The sequence below is a fragment of the Balaenoptera ricei genome, chromosome 2 (assembly GCF_028023285.1).
Source record: "Balaenoptera ricei isolate mBalRic1 chromosome 2, mBalRic1.hap2, whole genome shotgun sequence".
NCBI classification, from domain to species: domain Eukaryota; kingdom Metazoa; phylum Chordata; class Mammalia; order Artiodactyla; family Balaenopteridae; genus Balaenoptera; species Balaenoptera ricei.
In genome coordinates, this window is record NC_082640.1 from 37,421,925 (window position 1) to 37,445,501 (window position 23,577).

General features: G+C 41.3%; 1 protein-coding gene across 1 annotated transcript in view; it reads left to right on the forward strand.

Moving 5' to 3' along the window:
* Window positions 1-23,577, forward strand: part of IQGAP1 (IQ motif containing GTPase activating protein 1) — a 100,540-nt gene that overhangs the window by 59,599 nt on the left and 17,364 nt on the right. The window contains exons 14-29 of the mRNA XM_059912417.1: window positions 289-413; window positions 2,409-2,572; window positions 9,383-9,473; window positions 9,718-9,885; window positions 10,595-10,737; window positions 13,890-14,060; window positions 14,759-14,842; window positions 14,946-15,017; window positions 15,116-15,185; window positions 15,584-15,792; window positions 16,482-16,637; window positions 16,875-17,038; window positions 17,690-17,914; window positions 21,571-21,711; window positions 21,804-21,888; window positions 23,005-23,237. Coding sequence (XP_059768400.1) covers window positions 289-413; window positions 2,409-2,572; window positions 9,383-9,473; window positions 9,718-9,885; window positions 10,595-10,737; window positions 13,890-14,060; window positions 14,759-14,842; window positions 14,946-15,017; window positions 15,116-15,185; window positions 15,584-15,792; window positions 16,482-16,637; window positions 16,875-17,038; window positions 17,690-17,914; window positions 21,571-21,711; window positions 21,804-21,888; window positions 23,005-23,237 — 2,301 coding nt within the window. The remainder of the gene's footprint in view (window positions 1-288; window positions 414-2,408; window positions 2,573-9,382; window positions 9,474-9,717; window positions 9,886-10,594; window positions 10,738-13,889; window positions 14,061-14,758; window positions 14,843-14,945; window positions 15,018-15,115; window positions 15,186-15,583; window positions 15,793-16,481; window positions 16,638-16,874; window positions 17,039-17,689; window positions 17,915-21,570; window positions 21,712-21,803; window positions 21,889-23,004; window positions 23,238-23,577) is intronic.

The window sequence follows — 23,577 nt, forward strand, 5'->3', positions numbered from 1 at the left end:
CTGCTGCCTCTGATTCCAGAGTTGGTCTTACTTGGAATTTAGAACATGTAATATAAATAGGCCGTTAAGAATAAGTGATATCCTTGCATTTCTACACTTTGCTCAAGGAAGCTCCTCAGTCCCAAAGCTGACCTCTAGAATACTTCAAGCTGTTGGGGTTCCTTAGCTGTCTCTATTCCTTGGATCCTTTGCCCCCATGTCTTCTCATTCCTGTCAACCAAAATAATCCTGAAGGTCCCTTTTCTTATGTTGCACTTCATTGTCTCTTTTGTTGGGGGAATGGGGCAGATATCTCGATGAGCTGATGAAACTGAAAGCTCAAGCACATGCAGAGAATAATGAATTTATTACGTGGAATGACATCCAAGCTTGTGTGGACCATGTGAATCTTGTGGTGCAGGAGGAACATGAGAGTGAGTAATCTACTTCCCATCCCCCCAGATAATGTCACAGTTACAGATAATGTGATTCCATGAGCTGGTTCTAAACACTACTCCCGGGAGGATTTTTGGAAATTGGAAAAAAAAAAAAAAATCTATCTCTTTATCTGTCTCAAAAAGCTACAGTTGTATATTGTTTTCAAAACACCAGGCAACTGCTATAATTAGATAAGTATGTAATAAGAACTAAAATTTTCAGGAGGTGAATTGAACATGATCTGTTATTTTTAAATGCTATTATAAGAAGTGGTTCTGACACTAACTACCTGGAGTTAGGTCATATTGCACAGATTGAGGGCACAGTCCTCCCCAAGACTCCTCTCACTTCAGACACCAGCCTTAATCTCTGGAGTTCCCAGGTCACCACACTTCTGAAAAACTGGCTATATATTCAGGGGTCCCCTCTATCTCCTCAGGTTCAGTAATTGGCTAGAATGACTCACAGAACTCAGGAAAGCACTATACTTATGGTTATAGTTTTATTGTAAAGAATACAAATCAGGATGAGTCAAAAGAAGAGACCAGTAGGGCAATGTCTGGTAGGGTCCCAAATTCGAAGCTTTTGTATCCTCAGGGTGTGTTGCCCTCCCAGCCCATTGATGAGTATCACAACCAGGGAAGCTCACCTGAGCTTTGGATATCCAGGGTTTTTATTGGGGCTTCGTTACATACAAATAATTGATTGAATTATGGCCAACTATTGGCCAAGTAATTGAATTCAATTTCCAGTCTGCCTCTCCTCCCTGGAATAGCTGGGCTGATATTCTGAGATCACATGGCTCAAAGCCCCAATCTTCTAATCACATGGTTGGTCTTTCCAGCATGACCAGCCCCTATCCCAAAAGTTTCTAGGGGCGCACCAGGAGTCACCTGGTTGGCATAAACTCAGGTGTGGTCCTAGGGGCCCACTATGGATAATGAAGATACTCCTGTCATTTGGGAAATTCCAAGGGTTTAGCGCCTCCTTTCCGGAAACCAGGGACAAAGACCAGCCAAATTTTTTATTATACAACAGAGTCTTTACAAAAGTAGTCCAGTTGGCTGAGATACCTGAGGAGTGAATATTTCTAGTTTTAATTAGTGTTTCCTGTGAGAAATATTCAGTGATTTAGTGGGAAGAGCCTTGCCTTGGAGTAGGAGGCCCTGAGCTTTGATTCTCCGTTTCTTACTTGTTTGCTGTGTGGTGTTGGAGAGGAGATTCCTAAGGCTCATCTTTTTTTTTCTATAAAAATGTTGAACTAGGTGACTTTTTTTTTTTTGATTTATTTATTTAATTTATTTCTTTTTTTGGCTGCGTTGGTTCTTCGTTGCTGTGTGCGGGCTTTCTCTAGTTGCAGCGAGCGGGGGCTACTCTTCGTTGTGGTGTGTGGGCTTCTCACTGCGGTGGCTTCTCTTATCACAGAGCATGGGCTCTAGGGGCACGGGCTTCAGTATTTGTGGCACGCGGGCTCAGTAGTTGTGGCGCAGGGGCTTAATTGCTCTGCAGCATGTGGGATCTTCCTGGACCAGGGTTTGAACCCGTGTCCCCTGCATTGGCAGGCGGATTCTTAACCACTGCGCCACCAGGGAAGTCCCACTAGGTGACTTTTAAGATCCCTTGAACTCTTGACTTTTTGTGAATCAAGAATGGTTTTGATCACACATTGGAGTATACTTGAAAGCTATCCTTTATAAAGCCAGTTTCATCAAAATCCTCATCACTCTTAAGTTAGAGCAAGTAAAAATAAAACAAAAGGACTTGAGATTTCAATAGGAATATGGATATAAGGGAGTTTACTTAGATGAAAAAAACCACTAAATTTAAAGGAAAAAGATTTAAATGCCGTTTAATATTATGGATGACAAATTGTAGTTTGAATCATGGTGACTCTAGGATAGAGGATTTATGGTCACTTAGCATGTTTAAAGACTGATTTATTTATACAATTTCTTAATCTAAAAAATAACCTTTTGTCCATTCATATTTAGGGATTTTAGCCATTGGTTTAATTAACGAAGCCCTGGATGAAGGTGATGCCCAAAAGACTCTGCAGGCCCTGCAGATTCCTGCAGCTAAACTCGAGGGGGTCCTTGCAGAAGTGGCCCAGCATTACCAAGACACGCTGATCAGAGCAAAGAGAGAGAAAGCCCAGGTGAGTGGCACTAAATTGTTCCTTTTTGTTCCGAGAACTTCATCCCTCCTAGAACGGAGATAGAGGTGGGGTGTTCCCTCAATGACTATTTCCTGGGCACCCTTAGATTCAGAGCACTGGAGGGACACACGATGTAAGAGTCATAGACTCTGCCTTCCAGAAGCTTAAGCTATTTTACACATTTGGTTTTTTTGTTGTTCTTTGTTGTTATGGTTGTAGACACATCTCTTATGTCTCTTTAAAGAAATTCTCTATTGAAATATAAAATCCAGAAAAATGTGTCAGTTATTTAAGTATACAGTTGTATAAATGTTCAGAAGTGAGCATACCTATGTAATTGGTGCTCGGATTATAAAAAGCATTAACAGAAACCCCCTTATATCCCCTTACATCCTTATTCACCTCCGGCCTCCCCGCCCCCCAGCACAGTGGTAACCACTATCCTGATTTATTCTAGTACATGTCTTTTGGTAAATATATGTATGCATTTCTATTAGGTATACATTTGGAAGTGGAATTTTTGGGTCATAGGGAATACATATGTTAAGCTTTAGTAGGTAATGCCATAAAGTTTCTTTTTTTTAAATTTAAATAATGGCTTTATTGGGATATAATTCACATACCATACAGCTCACTGTTTTGAAGTGTACAATTCAGTGGTTTTTCGTCTATTCACAGAATTGTGCAACTATCACCACAATCAATTTTAGAACATTTTCATCACCCCCAAAAGAAACCTGGTACCTGTAGGTAGTCACCCCTCATTTCTCTCAATCTCTCCAGTCCTAGCTAACCATCAGTCTGCTTTCTGTCTATGGATTTGTCTATTCTGGACATTTCATATAAATGGAATCATACAATGTGTGGTCCTTTGTGACTGGCTTCTTTCTCTTAGCTTGGTTTATCCAAGCTGTAGCATGTATTAGTATTTTCTTTTTATTGTTGAATAATATTCCATTGTATGGCTGTACCACATTTTATTTATCTATTCATGAGTCGATGGTCATGTTTCCACTTTGTGGCTATTAGGGATAATGCTGCTATGAATCTGTTCTCCAAAGTAATTGTAATACAAACCCATCTTTTAAAAAGTTTGTCTTGCCTCTCAGCTAGTTTGTTGAGGAAATGGACAAGATTTACTCCTTTTTTAGTCCTCTTGCTGAATAGGAAGTTGCCATGTGTTTAGTAGGCCCTCAGATATTTGTTCTGTGATGAAAGCATAATGACCATCTGTTTTTCGGAATTGTGATTCATCTCCTTTTAAGTTCTTCCTAACTAACAACAATTGGATAAGGAGGACCACAGTTTTCTTTTCTGACTTAGAAGATCCCTATGGTGAGGTTCTTGCAGCAAGCAGAAGAGCTAAAAGAAATTCTTAATTCAGGGGGTCACATTCCTTCTGGGAAGCCAAAAGTAGTAAAACAGATCAGGGCTTTTGTGTTAAGGGAGCTATTGTACACCGACAGCCTTGTGGGCTTTAGAAGTTTGGGTTGTGGGGGAGGAGCTGTGGATAATATAATGTTGATAGATCTCCTTTGATTCCATTGTCATGAGAGTAGTTGACATTACTGTGTCCTAAACATATAAGTGTAGCAAGTACCAGGTTCCTTTTAAGAGGGTCATTGCTATGCATGTCAGTTGATCCTGTGGTGAAGGTTGAATCACAACCCCCATTTTGTAGCGAGGAGACAAAGGCATTAACTGGTTTTACTTACTCAAGTGAGAAGCAGTTGGCTGTAGGGAAGCTGTAAATAGAGGTCTGTTTTTGATATCAGTTTATTGGATCAGAGCTTCCCAAACTTGACTGATGACTAGAACGCTTGAAAAGTCATTTTAAAAATACAGATTCCTAAGCTTTAATTCTATTTTTGCTAATTCAGAATCTCTAACCTGGGGCCTGGCTGCAATGATTCTGCGTAGGCCAGTGGTGGTAGTGTTATTTTTTCCTGCCTTATTAGTCCAAAAAGAGTCTTATATATCCGATCCAACAGACAGAGGAATGGGTTTTGAAAGAATAAGCTAGGTCTGAGTCCATGTCTAAAAAAGGAAAGTAGATTGAGGATATAATTTGTACCAGCTCTCACTCATGTGATGGGCCTTACTGCTCCTTTTGTTCGGGTCATAGGAGTTAAACTTTTAGAGGATGTGACTAGAGTTTGAAGCATTTCCTTTTGCTGTGGAATAACTTTTCAGAGTTCATCAAAGGCAGAGGAAGGGGAGAGTTAGGGGAAAATGTGCTTAACACTGCCATGCTCAGATGGGTAGACTATACTTTAGGTGTAATTGTCTTTTTTTAAGCCTGAGCTCAGCTTTTAAGTTCCTCTTGGGAGTAGTTTTAAAAATAATCATCTGAGTTCCAAATTTAGCAAGCGAAAGATCTTAATTTAAATTTGATCTGTTTTTCTTGTAATATCTTTCTGTCTGGTTTTGGTATCATAGAATGAATTGGGAAGTGTTCCTTCCTCTTTTATGTTTTAGAAGAGTTTGTAGAGGATTGATATTAGTTCTTTAAACATTTGGTAGAATTCACCAATGAAGCCATATGGTGAATTCTTGTTTTTGTTTTTGTGGGATATGTTTTGATTACTGATTCTATCTCTATATTTGTTATAGGTCTGTTCAGATTTTCTTCAAGTAAACTGCCTCTTTCTCTTTGCCTTTAGGGAGTTCCATTATGCATATATCTTCTCTTTACTCAAATCTGCTGAATCCCTCTAGTGAATTTTTCATTTCGGTTATTGTATTTTTCAACTCCATAATTTAATCTGGTTCTTTTTTAAAAAATGTATATTCTCTATTTGATGAGACATTGTTCTCATACTTTCCTTTAGTTCTTTAGATATGGTTTCCTTTAGTTCTTTGAACGTACTTAAGATAGCTGATTTAAGTCTTTGTCTACTAAGTTCAATTTGGACAGTTTCTGTTGTCTGTTTTTTTTCCTGTTTGGACCATGCTTTCTTGTTTCTTTGCATGTCTTGTAATTTTTGGTTGAAAGCTGGACATTTTAATAATGGGGCAACTTTGGAAATCAGATTCTACCCCCTCCTCAGGGTTTATGGTTGTCCCTGTTTGTTTAGTGATTTTCAGTTTTTTCAAGTCTGTATTCTTTGTCATGTGTGTCCACTGAAGTCTCTGCTTGGTTAGCTAGTGGTCAGCTAATGATTAGTCAGAAATTTCCTTAAATGCCTAGAACCAATAAAGCTCCCAGCCTTTGCTGAGGGCCTTTGTGTGTGTTGGGGCATGCCCTCGACTCACAGCCAGGCAGTTTACAATTTTGCTTTACCCTTCACTTCATGCTTGCCCAGAGCCTCAAGGTCAGCCAGAGGTCAGAGCTTACAGCCTTATCAGATCTCTTCTGAGCATGTGCATAGCCCATAATGCACTATGACCTTCTAGATTCCCATCCCAGGAATTTGTCAGAGCTTTTCAAAGCTCTCTGTGGACATCTCATTCTCTAGCTTTTCCTTTTAAGCTTTTTGGTTAACCTATTATTTGCCTAAGTTTTACCCACTGCCCCAGGCATCTGTGATGTGAAGCAATTACCTCTTACTGTTTTGGACAAATACCCCTGGAGAAAAGGCTGTTTGCACTGGGCAAGCTCTAAGTCAGGTCAGATAAAGACAGCCTAGCTGTGGTCTTCCAGGGAACTACCTAACATGTCAACTAATGACAGTTCTGTGGGAATAGATAGGGCTTTGAAGGAGGTAGGTGTGTATGGGGTGGGGGCGGAGGGGGGTGGGCAGAGCACAAATGGGCATAGGGCAATTTAAGCGCCATAGACCTCACTGTTGTTACTGAGAGCCAACTGTTCTTCTTGAATAAACTCTGATTGCTGCAAGACTTTGGTTAATTTCTATAGTTTTGAAAAAGTTGATTCTGATGACTTTTGTCAGTGTTTTTGTTGCTTTTATGTAGGAGGGGATATTCAGAGGTCCTTCCTCTACTGTTTTCAGTTCTCTCTTCATTTAAATTTAGTGCCTGTGGAATACTTGCTAAAAGTAGATTACTGGTCACTGGGTAGTATTGTTTGAATGCCAAGACACAGATATCAGGAATTCTCAAGGAACTCATTTTATAATTTTATTTTATAATTACAAATATGAATGATTTTTAAGTCTGGCTTCTCCTCCCCCACCCCACAGTCTGTAGACCGACAGGCATACATGAATGTAGCTAAAAATCAGCTGGTGTGCACTGACATGGCTGTACCAGTTGTTAGAATATTGAATACTTTTGTTTGGTACGTTGCTCCTGTCCCAGGCCTCCCAAATGTGTTCCACCACCAGTTCTAGCTCTTTCCCTGAACTTCCGCTATGAGCAACTAGAGGATTAATACCTAAACCAGCAAGGGGCCATAAGATCTCTGCTCCACTCTGATTGATCAGTGCTTGTGTTGATAAATATGTTGTATAGATTCATGTATGTGTGTTTACATGTGTATATGGTAGGTATGGAGTGGTTTATATGTATATATAGCATAGTTTACATATGTGATGAGAGATAAAACATTACATTTATATTACACATAGATGTATCTATAATATGTTACATATATATTATCAATACATATGTGTAATATTTTATCAATCATGACACATGCATCCATGCCACATATAATAGGAGAGACTTTTAAGGAGGTTTTAAGGGGTGAGAAGTGCCCTTTGCAAGTGTGTGTGTTTGTGCTTTCCGTATATATACACACATATATGTACGGTAGCCATCCTTTCATCTCTTTTCCCTTTATTTTCGCCGTATCTTGTGGCTTCTCCACCTCTTTTACCTCCAGTCATTGCCCACTCGTTTGATTCTTATCTCTGGTCCCTATCTCTTTACCTCTTCTAAAATGCAGTCAGTGTGCTTCTAAGTGTCAGTCAGAGTTGTTAGGGGATGTTATTTCCTTATACTTTATATAGCATTCTCACATTAAATCTATTTTATCTCAATATTCTCCACAATATCTCGTTCAGGGTTTTAACTCTCTACTGAGTGATTTGAGTTAATCTTTAGAGCAAACTTTAACAGGAGGATGTTGGCTTTTGTCATCTTATTCGATCTAATTGGAGCAGAGAGAGCCTGTTCTTTCCTCACACTGGGATGAGCTGGTGTATGTCCCCCATCTTGCCTCCTTCAGTATGGAAGTGTTTGTTTTAATCCTTCTGCTTTAGTCTGCCTGGGGCAGAGAAGACAAAACTCTGAATGGTCAGAAATCATGATAAGCTGCGCCATTCTCTGGATGCAAGAAAGGTGTGCCAAGCCCCCAAGCGTTGCTTACAGTAGACTCTGCTCAGAGCCGGCTGACTCATGCATTAGCCTAAAACTGAGCCAGAAGTGGCCTGGTTCTGTGGAAATACTTGCTTTGGGGGTGCAAGGGTTTTTATGCCACTTCTCTTGGAGACTGCACCTTCAGCTGTCTAGCTTATGACTTCTCAGTTTAAGTTGTTGCTGACTCATTGTATCATCTCGTATTGAAACTGTTGCTTAGCATTGCCAGTATTTATTCGTATGACTCTAGGGAATTGTGTGTGGCCATTTTCTATTTTCAGTAACAGAAGCTGACCAGTGGTAGGAAAGTGCTAAGTTCTGCAGCTATTAGGTGACTTGTTCTTGCATTCTATTTATCGGGTTACTCTTTTCCTTTCCCAAGACTATGAGCTTCTTAAATTGGGACGGTGCCTCTTATGACTGTAAGTTAAATGATCTTTCTAAAACTCTGAATTAGAGAGAAAGTTTTCGATCTCAGATGCCTTCCTTTGGCCTTACCCTGTCACCAAGGCACTTTATAAATTGCAGGGGTTTGTGACTGCTTGGCTCTGCTGAGTGAAATATTGTGTATCTCTCCCCAGTAACGCAGGAGGAAAACCAAGCCTCCTCGAAGGTTTTGCACTTCAACTGCTGGGCCTGCAGAAGGCAGTGAAACTTTCCATTTTGCCCCACAGCCCAGACCCTGCCTCACCTGGCAACACAGTTATAGTTACTGATCCCAGCCGCCTCACTGGTGCCTTGGCAAATTATATTTACATCAGGCAGTCTCGATCTATTTTTGAGCTACTATTTATCCCAGTTGCTATTAGCTCAAGCCTCAGGAACAGTTACTTTTGTTGGGTCTGTCAGGATTGCCTCAAACATGACTCTCAACCTGGACACTTTAAAACCTGAAGTGCCTTGTCTAGAAGGAGAAAAAGACTCCACTTCTATTTCACCTCTGTCCCTAGTATTCATCTCAAACTACACTATGGACTAGAGAGGCTTTTGTTGGCCATGCTGAGAAAACTAATCACCATTTATTATGTTTCTGTGTGAAAATGTGTTTTTAAGTTTCCAACAACTGATACAACTTTCAAGTTTTAGAGTATAAGCTGGTGATAAGGTTAAATTGCCTATAGTGACTCCTGGCTTCACATGTGATAATGTCTTGATAGTCCTAAAAACAGTAGTCATAGAGAATATTAATTCCCTCTGAATATTGTTGGCGAAGGAGGCTTTCTAAAAAGTACTTCATGTCATGGTGCTTGTCACAGTATTTAAGTCCCTGGGCCCCTTCACAGTTGGGACCTTTTGCCCCTTCTAGCAGCTCTTGTCCTCCTGAACAACTTGAATCCATCTTCTTACATCCATCACCTACATCTGTGATATTTCTCTTGTAACCCTTTACCAGTTTTTTGGTGCCTGGCTTCTTCCAGTTGACTATTCCATGTGTCTTGTATGTTGGAAACTTCTTCCTCTATCTCTAATTGAGTCTCAGAAGCCGCCATCATGACATGTACCCTGATTTGATGACTCTAGTATTGTTTTGCTTTTAATGGTTTGTAGGAAACCCAGGATGAGTCAGCTGTGTTATGGTTGGATGAAATTCAAGGTGGAATCTGGCAGTCCAACAAAGACACCCAAGAAGCACAGAGGTGTATGTATCAGTTGTTTCATTTCTACTCTGGTGGAAAGTGGGGGTGGTGAGGTGCTCCGTATCTTAGAACTCAGCTTGACCAAGATAGAAAGATGTAGGGGGAACAGTTTGCTAGTAGGTGAATCTAGACACCTTCTTAAAACTCAGCTTGACCAAGATAGAAAGATGTAGGGGGAACAGTTTGCTAGTAGGTGAATCTAGACACCTTCTATACTATTCCAGTAACAGTTCTCTTCTGGGATAGTTGCCTTAGGAATCTTTGCCATTAATGAAGCAGTGGAGAATGGCGATGTTGGAAAAACACTGAGTGCCCTTCGTTCCCCTGATGTCGGCTTGTATGGCGTCATCCCTGAATGTGGTGAAACTTACCAGAGTGACCTTGCTGAAGCCAAGAAGAAAAAACTGGCAGCAGGTGAGTTTGGGTAAATAGATATGTGCCCTGAAAGTAAGAACTTGAAAATATCATAGGGCAGATGTAGAGCAAAGGGACAAGCTATAGGGAAAGGTACTTCAGAATACAGTATTAGGCTTATTTTAAAGACCCAAGGAGATAATATTCCTATTTTTGAAAATATTCTTTTTCTTCCTCTTGAGGGTGGCTGTGTTAATAAAAAGGTCAGTTTTCTGAAAATGTTAATCTTTCATAGGGTGTTAGTAGTTCTGATTACCTAAGCCTGTAGATATTTAAAAGTAGTTTATCCGCAAAAAGAGGGGAATAAAGATAAGATTTTTCATCCCGTTTCATGGCCCATTTTTTAAAATTAACTAGAGAGGCTGAATGGCTGCACGTGTTTTATCAGAATAGTTTTCTGACACACAAGGTCTTACTTAGGTATAGGCTTCGGAAGGAACAGAGGCAGTCAAGGTTGATTTCCCCGTTTGGACTTCATAGGTATTTTCTTTTTATACTGTGGATATGAATGAGCTAAGTGAGACATTACAAAGTCATAATTTAAGAGGGACTTAGGATCGCTCTTTACTCTCATAAACCCAGGGACAGGTTTTGGAATGGTCTTCATTCAGCTTGTTAACCCTTACCAGAACAATCCTGTGGTATTAGACATGTGAATGTGGGAAGTGTGGCTCTGGGTTTCTTTCATCTTTCCTTTATTTTCTGCCAGGAGATTATAACAGCAAGTGGGTGAAGCACTGGGTGAAAGGTGGCTATTATTATTACCACAATCTGGAGACGCTGGAAGGAGGATGGGATGAACCCCCCGACTTTGTGCAAAATTCTATGCAGCTTTCTCGGGAGGAGATCCAGGTAGGTCACATTTCTTCACAAAAGAAGAAGCTGAGAGAAAGTACCTGTATTTTAGAGGTAATATTACTTAGGAGGAACAGGGCATGTGGTCAGAAGCCCTAGACTAAAATTAAGGCTACATAACAAACTACTTTAGAGTAATTTTTCCAGTGGGAGTGCTTAAGGCCTAAATTAGTAAAACATCTGGTTTATAGAATTAAGTCAGATGAGTTGTGTGCTTTTTAAAGAAAACTGGATGATCCAGCAAAGAACAAAAAAAGTTGCTCTGACTTCTCATTAAATGCAACTACTCTTAATCTTTCCCAATGTACATTTTTAATCTCTTCTGACTATTCCACAGATTCCAACTATACTATATTAGAATATATCCTGCACTTTCACATAAAGTTAGCAGTTTTTCTTATAGCAGCTTTTAAAGTGCTTCTTTCCCATCCTGTGTCTTTGCTTATGCTGTTCACTCTTACTAGAATTTCCTCATTCAGCAGTTCCTGAATACCTCCTATGTGTACCAGACACTCTTCTAAACACTGGAGATATAGTCATGAACGAAACAAAGTTCCTGCTGTCGTGAGGTGTCCCTCCCCTGCCATCTACATCTGTCAAAATTTTATCCTTCCAGGCACACCCATCTCAAGTGTCACCTCCTCTACGACTCTTATTAAAATTCCTTTTCCTTCCCTTCTCCCATCTTCATTTCAAGCCCCCCCCCCATAGTCTCTGTATTCATTTAGAATTTAACCAACTTGGATTTGTTTCAGTCGTGTGTGTACTTACCTTATGCCCACTGCTAGTTTTTAAGGTGAGCTACTAAGTTTGCAGTCCTTGTATGTAATGGTCACTTACTTTGTCCTTGACGGGCTATTGAGCACTTCCAACGTTACCTGGTGCTGAACTCGTGGTTATCAAACTGGAGTTGCCTAATGTATGTGAAAGGAGAGGGAAATATATTGAGGGAAGTTGTTCAGTGAGCTCCTGTGGGTCATGATTAGACACATGATTAATACGCACAAAGATTCCTAGAGAGAAGGGACAGTAAAGGACTTTTAAAAGGTTATCTACTTCCATTGGACAGTTATTCCCAAATCCTGTGTAGAAAAAAATGGAATGTTCACATATGTAAAAACTGAAATAGTCCCTTTCTTCAGAACTCACCTTGTGTTTATTAAAGTTCTCCTCTGAGGGAAATTATAGTCTCTTACCTTCCCAGTGTTTCACCTTCACTGCTAATGGTTTCACAGGTGGTTAAATTTAACTAAGCTCATTGAACTCTATGTTGGGCGTTGAGAGGCTATAAAGATGTATCAGAGTCTCTACCTTCCAGTTATTAACAATATTGTGGTAAAAACAGCAGGCACAGAACTGAGTACTGCAACGTAAGGCAGAGAGAAATAGATCCTCTAATAACAGTAAAATAGAGGAAATGTTAAGGAAGCAGTTAATTCTATCCTGGAAAAAGACAGCATAGATAACATTTTAGCAGATGAGAAACAGAGGGAAGTCTATTCTGGACAGAAAGGACAGTGTGGGGAAGGACATCAAGGACTGGAGGAACATGGGCCATTTCAGGGAGGACGAGTGGTCCTTTGACTGGCATGCGAAGTGGAGGAGGCAGAGAAGAGAGGCAAGGACCTGACGGGCCACGTGAAGGAAGCCAGGGTGATCTTCCAGCAGGGTGATTTTTAACTCTTTTTGGGTCGTGTACACCTTTGAGAATCTTACTAACCTCCACAGAGACACTCCTACTTAGTGTTTTGTGTATGGACCTAAGATTTTTTTTCTAATTTGTTTATTTTTGGCTGCATTGGGTCCTCGTTGCTGTGCGCAGGCTTTTTCTAGTTGCAGTGAGCGGGGGCTACTCTTCGTTGCGGTGCAGTGGCTTCTCTTGTGGAGCATGGGCTCTAGGCGCGTGGGCTCAGTAGTTGTGGCTCACGGGCTCTAGAGTGCAGGCTCAGTAGTTGTGGCGCACAGGCTTAGTTGCTCCAACAGCATGTGGGATCTTCCCGGACTAGGGCTCGAACCCGTGTCCTCTGCATTGGCAGGCGGATTCTTAACCACTGTGCCACCAGGGAAGCCCTGGACCTAAGAATTTTAAACAGAGGAGTGATGTTACCTCACTTCAGCACATTACCTAACCTCCTACCTCCCTGAAAACAAAACAAAACAAAAAATAGTGACCATCAAATTGGTTCTCCCACTCTCCACTTTCCTCCCTTTCAGTGAATCTGGATTTTCACTGAATCCTTCATCCTTTTCTTTTCCCAAAAGAGAAGTCTCTTTTCCCAAACTTATCATTTATCTTGTCTCTTGATTTTATTCTCTCCCAGTTCTTTGCAGACCTTGTACTCCACCTCCTCTCATTTTTTGGATTATTCTAATATGTAACCTAGATCAGTGCTTTCCAGAATTTAGTGCAGTCTTTAACTGCACACGTTGTTGCCCAGGGGAAAAAAAAAATCAAGGCTCTGATACCAAGGACAGGGGGATATATGGTATGTTCATATACCATGGATATTAGTTGGGTAACCAGGTGTTCTCACTAACCATTCTCACCACTCCTGCCCTCATTCAAGCCAGGTCCTCTCCCACTTGGATTATACGGTAACAGCATTCTAATTCACCCACTCAGGCTAATCTGTCAGCTACTCTGCTAACAGTGCTGCTTTTCTAAAAATAAATCCGATGGTTTTATTCCTGTTTGAAAGTTTGCTGGTTCTCCAGTGCTTGTAGTAACAGTTCAGACACTCTAGGCTACTTCTCAAGACCATTTGTAGTCTGTCCACTCCCCTGCAGGGCCCTCCTCTGTGTCATTCCAGGGGCTCTGGGCCTTGGTGTTGTCACCTGTCACTCTGTCTTCTTGTCAGCAATGACCCCAGATCAGCAAGCACAGTTCCTGGCACAGCCAGTGTTAGGTAGGTGAGTAAAGGAAGTAACATATGAGGTAAAAGAAGGTGAAGTTTTTGTTTATGACTTTTTGGGGGGATGTGAGGACAACTTGGCCTTGAAAAATAGATCTGAAGTCTGCATTCCCATTTCTTGGCTAAAGATCTAGTATAGCCTTGGAAAGCCTTGAGCATTAGTTTGTGTGATACTATGTAAAATTTGTGTCCATTCTCACCTATGTTTGTCTTCTCACGTGACCATTGCTTTTTCAGAGTTCCATCTCTGGGGTGACTGCTGCATATAACCGAGAACAGCTTTGGCTGGCCAACGAAAGCTTGATCACCAAGCTGCAGGCTTGCTGCAGGGGATACTTAGTTCGGCAGGAATTCCGATCCAGGATGAATTTCCTAAAGAAACAAATCCCTGCCATCACCTGCATTCAGGTATTTCAGAGCCTATTATACAGACAGCAAGTGGGCTTCTAGAGCAGGGGTAATAAACAGTCAGCTCCTACGATCGAATGTCTGTCTGAGTGTGTCCTCTGTCTTCTGACCTCTTAGTCTTGTCCTTCTTCTGACAAACACTTCCTCTACTACCATTGGAATTAACGTGTGCTCAATGCTGTTTAGTGTGGTGAGTTGTGCAGCTCAGTGGCAGTTCTTCTTGGTCACCTCATTGTCTTCTAAGACTGTTCCTTTGTGTCAGATTTGAATATTGAGAGAAGCAACTGCGATTTTGCTTCAATGACAGGGAAGCACAATGTCACAGAAAGAATTCTGGGTTAGGAATTATGGCTTCAGCACTGCCAGGTAGTGGTAAACCTCTTCTCATCTATAAATGGGGATACTAATATTTATCTTACCTTCCTCACCTGATTTGTTGTAAGGAGCCTATGAGAGCATCTGTGCAGATTCACTTTAAGGTGTGAAGTGCTGTGCTCACATCAGGGAGGTGGAAGTTAGCCAGTGTGCTCTGCTGGTGGAGGTACAGCCCAGGCTCCCCTTCCCCTGTCACTGGTGGACGTGATCCTTTTTAAAGCTGCATCATGAATTGCACTTGGATGGTATCTCAAGACAAAATCTTTTAACTTCCTCTGACCCTTGGGAAATAATGCGTCGCATGTAATGTTTGATGGTTTCAGTCGCAGTGGCGAGGATACAAGCAGAAGAAGGCGTATCAGGACCGCTTAGCTTATCTGCGCTCCCGTAAAGATGAAGTTATAAAGGTGTGTAGCCCAGGCAGGGTTTCTCAACGTGGGGCGTGAGCATGACATGTGTTGAGATGAAGGGCTCTTCTAATTTCCAGGAACCTCTTTTCCTTTTCCACAGATTCAGTCCCTGGCAAGGATGCATCAAGCTAGAAAGCGCTACAGAGATCGCCTACAGTATTTCCGAGACCATGTGAGTACCCTTGGGTGACAAGGACCAGTAGAGTTAGTTTTGTTGTGTTTGTGGTGGACAGAAGAACAAAGGAATTTCTTCTTTTTTTTGTTCCTTAGATAAACGACATTATCAAAATCCAGGCTTTTATTCGGGCAAACAAAGCTCGTGATGACTACAAGACTCTCAGTGAGTAACTGTGGCTCAGCAGAGGACAGTTGAGGCAGTGGTTGAGAGCCGTCAGGTTCTGAGTATTCTCCACGGATCTCTTTTCTTGTCCTGCAGGCAAGGCTTGGGGGGTAGGGTGCTGCTTGTGACTTAAGCCCTATTGCTCACCTGTGACTTGATGTCTTGTTGCTTGCTGTATTCGCCTTCCACATAACAACATAGCAATAGCATGACTGGGAAGACTGCACTTGGTGGGAAGACTGCACTTGGTGGTTGTCTTTGCACATCTCAAAAATAAACAAATATCTTACGTGTGAATAGAGCTTTTTTTTTTTTAAGACAGTGCTGATGTTTTCCAAGACACAGAACTTTTATTGACAGTTCCATTCCTCGTCTGACACATGCTTTCTTTCTGTCAGTCAATGCTGAGGATCCCCCTATGGTTGTGGTCCGAAAATTTGTCCACCTGCTCGACCAAAGTGACCAGGATTTTCAGGAGGAGCTTGATCTTATGAAGATGAGGGAAGAGGTCGTTACTCTCATCCGTTCTAACCAGCAGCTGGAGAATGACCTCAATCTCATGGATATCAAAATTGGACTGCTAGTGAAAAATAAAATTACACTACAGGTATGGTCCAGTGCCAGTAAGGGCCTTGGGGTACATCGTCCTGCTTGGTACCCCTGTCTCTCCCTAGGTAACTTGCAGGGAGGGGGTAGGAGGCTGGCTTTCTTCTCAGTGAACGCCATACATTTTTTTTTTAAGTTAAATAAGAAATCAAATGATTTAATCACAGAATTTTAAATAGAGAAAAGTAGATAAAAATCATCCCATAATTCCACCACCCTAACAATCATTTTATATCCTACATTTTTATTTAATATAGAGGATAAGATACTTTCCATATGATAAGTCATCAGTGTAATAATTTATCAGGAAATAATCTGAGTTACCTCTTTTTTTCTAGACTATTTGACATTTTCAACTTTTATTATTACGGAATAACACTGCAGTTAATGTTTCAATGTATATGTAGCTTTAATTGTGTTTAAGACTTTGTAAGATAGATTCCTAGAAGTTGGTTTCCTGAATCAGTGGACATTTTTATAGATGAGGTTCTTTATAGGAAGATGGAAGTAGGAATAGATTTGACTGATGTACTGAAAATAAGGTACAGTGTAGTGATTCTAAAATATTTAGGGGATCTGCCAGTGCAGTAGACCTTCATGAAAGTTTTTAGGTGCTAAAAGACCTTTCCATAATGCCCAGAGTTTCATGTTTGAAAGCTTTTTGATTTATGTATATGTGTTTGTTTACAGGACGTGGTTTCCCACAGTAAAAAACTTACCAAAAAAAATAAGGAACAGTTGTCTGATATGATGATGTTAAATAAACAGAAGGGAGGTCTCAAGGCTTTGAGCAAGGAGAAGAGAGAGAAGTTGGAAGCATATCAACACCTGTTTTATTTGCTGCAGGTGAGTGGCTCCTGGAATTAGTATTGCAAAATTTAGTTAGTTTACTTTTCCTCAAGAAAACCTGATGCATAGATCTCTGTGGAAGTCCTTCTGATTTCCACTGAGAGATAAGCAAAGGGCTGTCTTATTTTTCTTTATTACTCAGGTACTTTCTAATCCTTCAAGCTGAAAAATCTTGAATATTTGTGCCAGCCTTCATGTCATCTAGAAATTACTTATCCCTTGCTTTCGTTTCAGACCAACCCCACCTATCTGGCGAAGCTGATTTTTCAGATGCCCCAGAACAAGTCCACCAAGTTCATGGACTCTGTAATCTTCACACTCTACAACTACGCATCCAACCAGCGAGAGGAGTACCTGCTCCTGCGGCTCTTTAAGACAGCACTGCAGGAGGAAATCAAGTACGGACAGATTTCTGCAGGGCATACATGGGACCCCTCCCCACCGTCATAGGTGCTCATAGTTTGAGATTCAGGCCTGCCTGTGCCTTTTCTCAATACTGTGACATGTGTGAAATACTTACTCTAAAGAAGCATTTACCTTTTATAATGTAATAATATAGATTATGCACTCATGCAAACTAATTATACTAAAAATACAAATTAATTATATATATTAATTATATATATACTGTATACCAATATAAACTAATAATATATACACAATATAAACTAATATGCTAATTATAAGCTAATACAGTAAACACTAAAGTGTCGCTGTTTCTGGGGAGGTGATAGAGATTTGCTAAATTAGTTTTAGGAATATTCTGTATTAAGATAGAATTTTTTAAAAGCTGATCCAAACATGAAGATTTCACATCTTTAGCTAATGAAGGACCTGATCATGTTCCTATGATTGAGTTTGCAGCAACAGCAGGAAGGTCCGGTGTTCAGATGAGTGTTGGGGAGTGTTTCTAGAGAAAGAGCATGTACCCCTTTCCTTCCAACTATCGTATTTCTGTTTTTAGGAGATGGGATCTTTAAGTAGGAAGGATCTTTAGGTTGGTAGATTTGGGATTAGTTTGAACTGAATTTGTATTTTATGTTTTATAGGTCAAAAGTAGATCAGATTCAAGAGATCGTGACAGGAAATCCTACAGTTATTAAGATGGTTGTAAGTTTCAACCGTGGGGCCCGGGGCCAGAATGCACTGAGACAGATCTTGGCCCCGGTGGTGAAGGAGATTATGGATGACAAATCTCTCAATATCAAAACCGACCCTGTGGATATTTACAAATCTTGGGTTAATCAGATGGAGTCTCAGACAGGAGAGGCAAGGTATGATAACCACAACACCTTTTCTTTCATGTTTTTATTTTTTTCTCTCTTTTTTAAGCAGTTAACATTTCTTTGATTTATAAATTAGTAATTGCTTAAATAGGTTTTCCTTAGAAACCCCTTCTTTAAGTAGTTGACCTGGTAATTTATTCACTTATTTAGCAAATATTTATTGAGTACTTACTAAGTGCCAGACACTGTGTTAGATACACCTACAATAATACGATAACGAATGAGACATACAATAATGAATGAAGAAGACATGCTCCCTGCCCTGTGTTCATAGTTTATTGCATGGGAGAGATGACACACAGGTACATAGAAATAAAGTTGCAAACTGAGGGGAGTTTCGTGATGTTTTGTAGGGAACTGTAATGGAGAATTCAAGAGGGAGCTAACTTAGAGGGGTTAGGGAGAGCCTCCCTGAGAAGGTGAACCTCACATGGTGGAGGCCTGAAGGGTACAGTGGGGCCAGGCTTGCTAAGAGCTAGGTGCAGAGTCTTCATGTCTGAATGCTGTCAGGTGGAAGGAGCTTGGGAGAGTCTAGGACCTGGAAGGACACTGGGCATCAGCAGAGATGCAGTTGGATGGGAAGACTCGCACAGATCTGAGTGAGATCACTGTGTTTCATTAAAGGGAAGAGGAGCTGGTGTGGGCGAATGATGAGCTGCCCTGGAATACTGAGAGTTGGACTAACTAAATTAACATAATCCAGGAGAGTTCTCTGCCCGGGTGGTAGTTTTCACCACCAGCGTTACCACATCCAAAGCAAAAATGTGTCAGTAGAATATGGGAAATGCTGGGAAAATACAGTTCAGAGAGCCAAAATGTTTAAAATATTTTTATCCAGCTTGGGTGAGGACAGAGGGGGGTGAGGAATAGAGACATGAGCAGTTTAGTCTATGATGGTTTTTTCCTTTTTGGTGTAGAGTAGGGTTAGATCATACATGAAGTTCTCTGGAGCTTAAGAGGAGTAGCTCTCCATATGATTGCTACTCAGAGTTTGATCTGTGGGGCAGTAACTGAAGATCATCAGTGTCGCTAAACACACTGTTTAGTTCAGCTGACAATTTTTTCCATAGCAAGACTTTCTCAATGAAGGAAGTATCCATTCTGAAGTTGATTACATTCTGGCTCAAGCTCCTTATCCTGTCTTGGACTGATTGGTAGAATGGTCCACATGTTGAATAATGCTGCTTTCCACGTACCTGGACACCAGGCAAAGGGGGAGATTACCCTGCATAGAGAACAGAATATTCTGCTCACTCCTACAAAGGGCTTATCCCCTGTTGGGAATCGTGTGGGAACCAACCCTGATTTGGTTCTCTGCTTTGTGTCAGCCTGTCACCCAAGAGTCAGATCATTGCTGGGTGTGATGGAAAATCCATTTTTGTTTTGACCTGCACATCTGAGGCCCAAATCCTGGAATATGGTCAGCCAGCTGCAGTAGTTGACTGGGAAGGTTTGCCTGAAGCTCAGGGCATCCCTAGATGAGAGCCCCATGGACACTGGCTCAGGGGTACTAAGATACTTCCTCTGCCGGTCCATGAGTCGGTCATTTTTAGATCAAAATTCCAGTAGGTATTTCAAGATTTTTTTCTTGTAGGTGCCTATCAGAAACGTGTCTTATTTTGCTTTTCATAAAATGGAAATTGATTTTAACACATTTTTTTTAATATGGATAACTGGGAGGTGTAGTGGTATGTGGTGGGAGCCCATGCAGCATGTAAGCAGCACGGATCCTTGAGCTTCAGCCACGAAACTCATAGCAAACTGGGACGTTGTCCCTCTTGGTGGTGTTCACCTCTAAAATCTTAGAAATTTAATATTCTTTTCTCTGACTACACCCATTTAGTTTAACACTTTCATTCTCTTTGCTCATTGCTACCTTTTTTAAAATGTCGTATACGTATACAGTTATATTTTACTGATATAAAAGATGTAAAGTACATAACTTACAAAATATAAATGCCCTTATAAACTCAATACAGCCAATTGTTTCAGACAGAATGCTTTTGTTAATTTTTGTTGAATCTTTGTGTTCATAGTCTACCAGTGTTTGTAATTCAGCCACCTTATGACGAATGGAGTTGTGTCCTTATTTGCTTGTATTAGTTTCCTATTGCTCCTGTGATAGTTTCCTATTGCTCCTGTGATGAATTACCACAAACTTGACGGCTTAAAACAACAGAAATTTATTTTCTCACAGTTTTGGAGGCCAGAAATCCGAAATTGGTATTAAAGTGGTGAAATCAGGGTGTCAGCAGGGCTGTGCTCCCTCCAGAGGCTCTAGTGGAAAATCCATTCCCTGCCTCTCCAGCTTCTGGTGGCTGTTGGCATTCCTGGCCTTGTGGCTGTATCACTCCAGTCTCTGCCCCACCCCCACCCCCATCGACACATTGCCTCCTCTTCTGTGTGCACCAAATCTCCCTCCGCCTCTCTCTTATTAGGACGCTTGTGATTGGATTTAGGCCACCAAGATAATCATTACTGCTTTTTGACCTCATTGAAAGTACCACACTGGGACCCCTGCAATTCATTTTTGTCTTTCAGCTCCCTCCTGTCCTTGTTTCCTTACTGATTAAGCCTAGGCCCAGTGTTCTAGCACATCTATTCTCTTGTCAGTTTCTTCTGACTCAGGGCCTTCTCCTGAATGATCTCGTCAGCTCCTCTGGCTTCAGTTCCTATATGTAACTGTTAGCTCCCTCACCAGTACCTAAAGGGTCACCATGTCCCATTGATTGTATCTCCTTAATATCTCTCAGATCTGTCTCCTTGGTCCCCACTGCTTGCATCCTTGTTCATGCCCTCATCATTTTTTTTTTGGGGGGGGGGGCCATGCCGCGTGGCATGCAAGATCCTAGTTCCCCAACCAGGAATAGAACCCACGCCCCCTGCAGTGTAAGCGCAGTGTCCTAACCACCTGACCACCAGGGAAGTCCCATTCTCTCATCATTTCTTGATCAGGCTGTAGCACTAGTCTTCTAGCTCTTTCATCTGTGACTGTCCATCTTCAGTGGACCATTTCTCATGGTGGATCAGAGCAATCCTCCTCAAAATTCAGATCTGTCTCTTAATGGCTCTCCCTGACTTCTAGGAAAGTCCAGACTTCTTAGCATCATATACAGGTCCCTCTATGATCTGGCCCCTGTTTACTTTTCCACCCTCATTTCTCCTTCCTCTTCCCTTTCTTTGCATTTGATCTGCCTTCCCAGAAGACCTTTCTTCTCCCTTTTTCCTGAGTTCATATGTCCCTTCCTTATGGAAGTCTTCCTTGATTCCTCCAGTCTGAATAGAAGCCTCTTCTCTGCGGCACTGTAGCACTTCTGGTCAGCTTCTTCTTTGTAGTGCAGTGTGTTTACAGATACTTATTTGTGTGTCTCTTCCACCAGACTGTGAGAGACTTGAGAAGCTTTCATGTCTCTAATACCTTTTATCCCAAGTGCCTGTCACAGTGCCTGGCACATAGTTCAAGGCACCCAATTCACAGTTGAAAACCTGAGCCCCAATTCTGGCCCCACCATTTACCAGCTCTACGAGCACAACAAAATTACCTAGTCTCTCTGGGTCTTTCTGTTTATGAAAGACACAGTCTCACCTCAGGCTGTTCCTGGCTCTTGGTCTAACATACTTGGGGATAATTTCTGCTTTCCCAGCAAACTACCCTATGATGTGACCCCAGAGCAGGCTCTGGCTCATGAAGAAGTCAGGACACGGTTAGACAACTCCATCAGGAACATGCGGGCCGTGACGGACAAGTTCCTGTCAGCCATCATCAGCTCTGTGGACAAAATCCCGTGAGTGCTGTCAGCTGTGACCCCCTGTTGAGCCCAGAATTAGTGGCCTTCTGCTCCCCGGCCCTTCTCACTACGTTTTGTCCACCCCGCAGTTATGGGATGCGCTTCATTGCCAAAGTGCTGAAGGACTCGTTACATGAGAAGTTCCCTGATGCTGGTGAAGATGAGCTGCTGAAGGTAAGACTGAAAGCTGGCACATTCTTGCCCTACCAATAATAGCCCTTTGAGGAAAAAGTTCTAAGACTAGGTGTGACCTTAGACTTTCATTAAGGACCTTAACCTAGATTTTGTCAGTAGCTCGCCGTTGATTGTGAGATTTTGAAAGTGTTTGTAAATAGCAAATGCTACCTCGTTTAGTTCCTATATAGTTCCTATGTTGTTTGAATGGCACACAGACCTCAAACAAGTAGAGATGGATTTTCCTGTCTTGAGATACATTTCTTTAAGTCCTATCTTTTCGCTGAAGAATTGCTCCCTCTGCTGGTGGCCAGGTGAATGGTAGCAAGCACAGTTGTTTCCACTAAGGCTGTTGCTGATAACTCTTTCTTACTCAGCTATATTCCCTCCTTTTTTTTTTCCTTCTTTTTTTTTTTTTTTTTTTTTTTTTAATCTGAACACTTTTTTCTTCTCTCCTAGTTCTGTGCTTTCCTACAGTGAGGCCTCGATTCTAGACTTTCTGTTCAGGTGAATTAATTTTATTTTTTTCTGAATGAAACTCTAGGGGAAATGCTGTGACTGTCCTTGAATTCTTCTGTGGAAGAGATGTGTGTTGAGTGACTTTAATTTCAGAGGCATGAACTTGTGCACCTTTGAAGTCCGCAGCATGAGGATGATGGGGGTTGGACAGGTTATGCTCTGCTAATTAGGTCGTGTTCAAGGATTTATTTTAGCTATGTTCATTAGCTTCTTAAAATGAAAGCCCATCTACCTGAAAATGAAAAGTGCATGTGGTTGACAGCAGCCTTATTTGCTGCCATGGTATGTGAACAAAGGATGCCCTAAAATGCTCAATAACAGACTTTAAGTCTATCATTTTTACCTTCTGAATCTGCTCTTTCATTGTCATGATTTTCAGTTCTGTTCTCATTTTCTTTTTTTCTGCATCCAGCCAAGGGATGTTTGGTCATTTTAGTTTCAGGCCTTGAGAGAAAGTATGTGTGTGTGTGTGTGTGTATAGTGTTTAATTTTTTTCTCACAGGACCATATTTTCTGGTTTTCTTTGCTAGCAAAGTCATTTATGGCTTACTTGGTGGAATGGTTTTTAACACCCATTTCTTTTTCCTCTGTTCCCAGATTATTGGTAACTTGCTTTACTATCGATACATGAATCCAGCCATTGTTGCTCCTGATGCCTTTGACATCATCGACCTGTCAGCAGGAGGCCAGCTTACCACAGACCAACGCCGAAATCTTGGCTCCATTGCAAAGATGCTTCAGCATGCAGCTTCCAATAAGATGTTTCTGGGAGATAATGCTCACTTAAGCATCATTAACGAATATCTTTCCCAGTCCTACCAGAAATTCAGGTAAGGGGAAAGGGACAAGGTACTTGAAAGATTCTGTGGGCGTGCTTCTAACTCTGAAGGTAAAGACAAGATTAAATACCACACCCAGCATTCCCTGGACTGCAGTGTTGTAGGGTATACATCTCATGTGCTCAGAGCTCCAGGCGATGATGAAGAGGATGTTTGAGGATGTTTAAAATGTATTCCTATGAAATAGACTGTACTTAACGTAAAAACAATGGTCTACGTTAGGCACATGTTACTTTGTAACCAGAGAAGAATTGGAGAGTGCTTTTAATATTTGTAAATTAAACATTCAGTTGCGAGTTCGAGTTCGGGACGTTGTCTTAGAAAGTTGGTT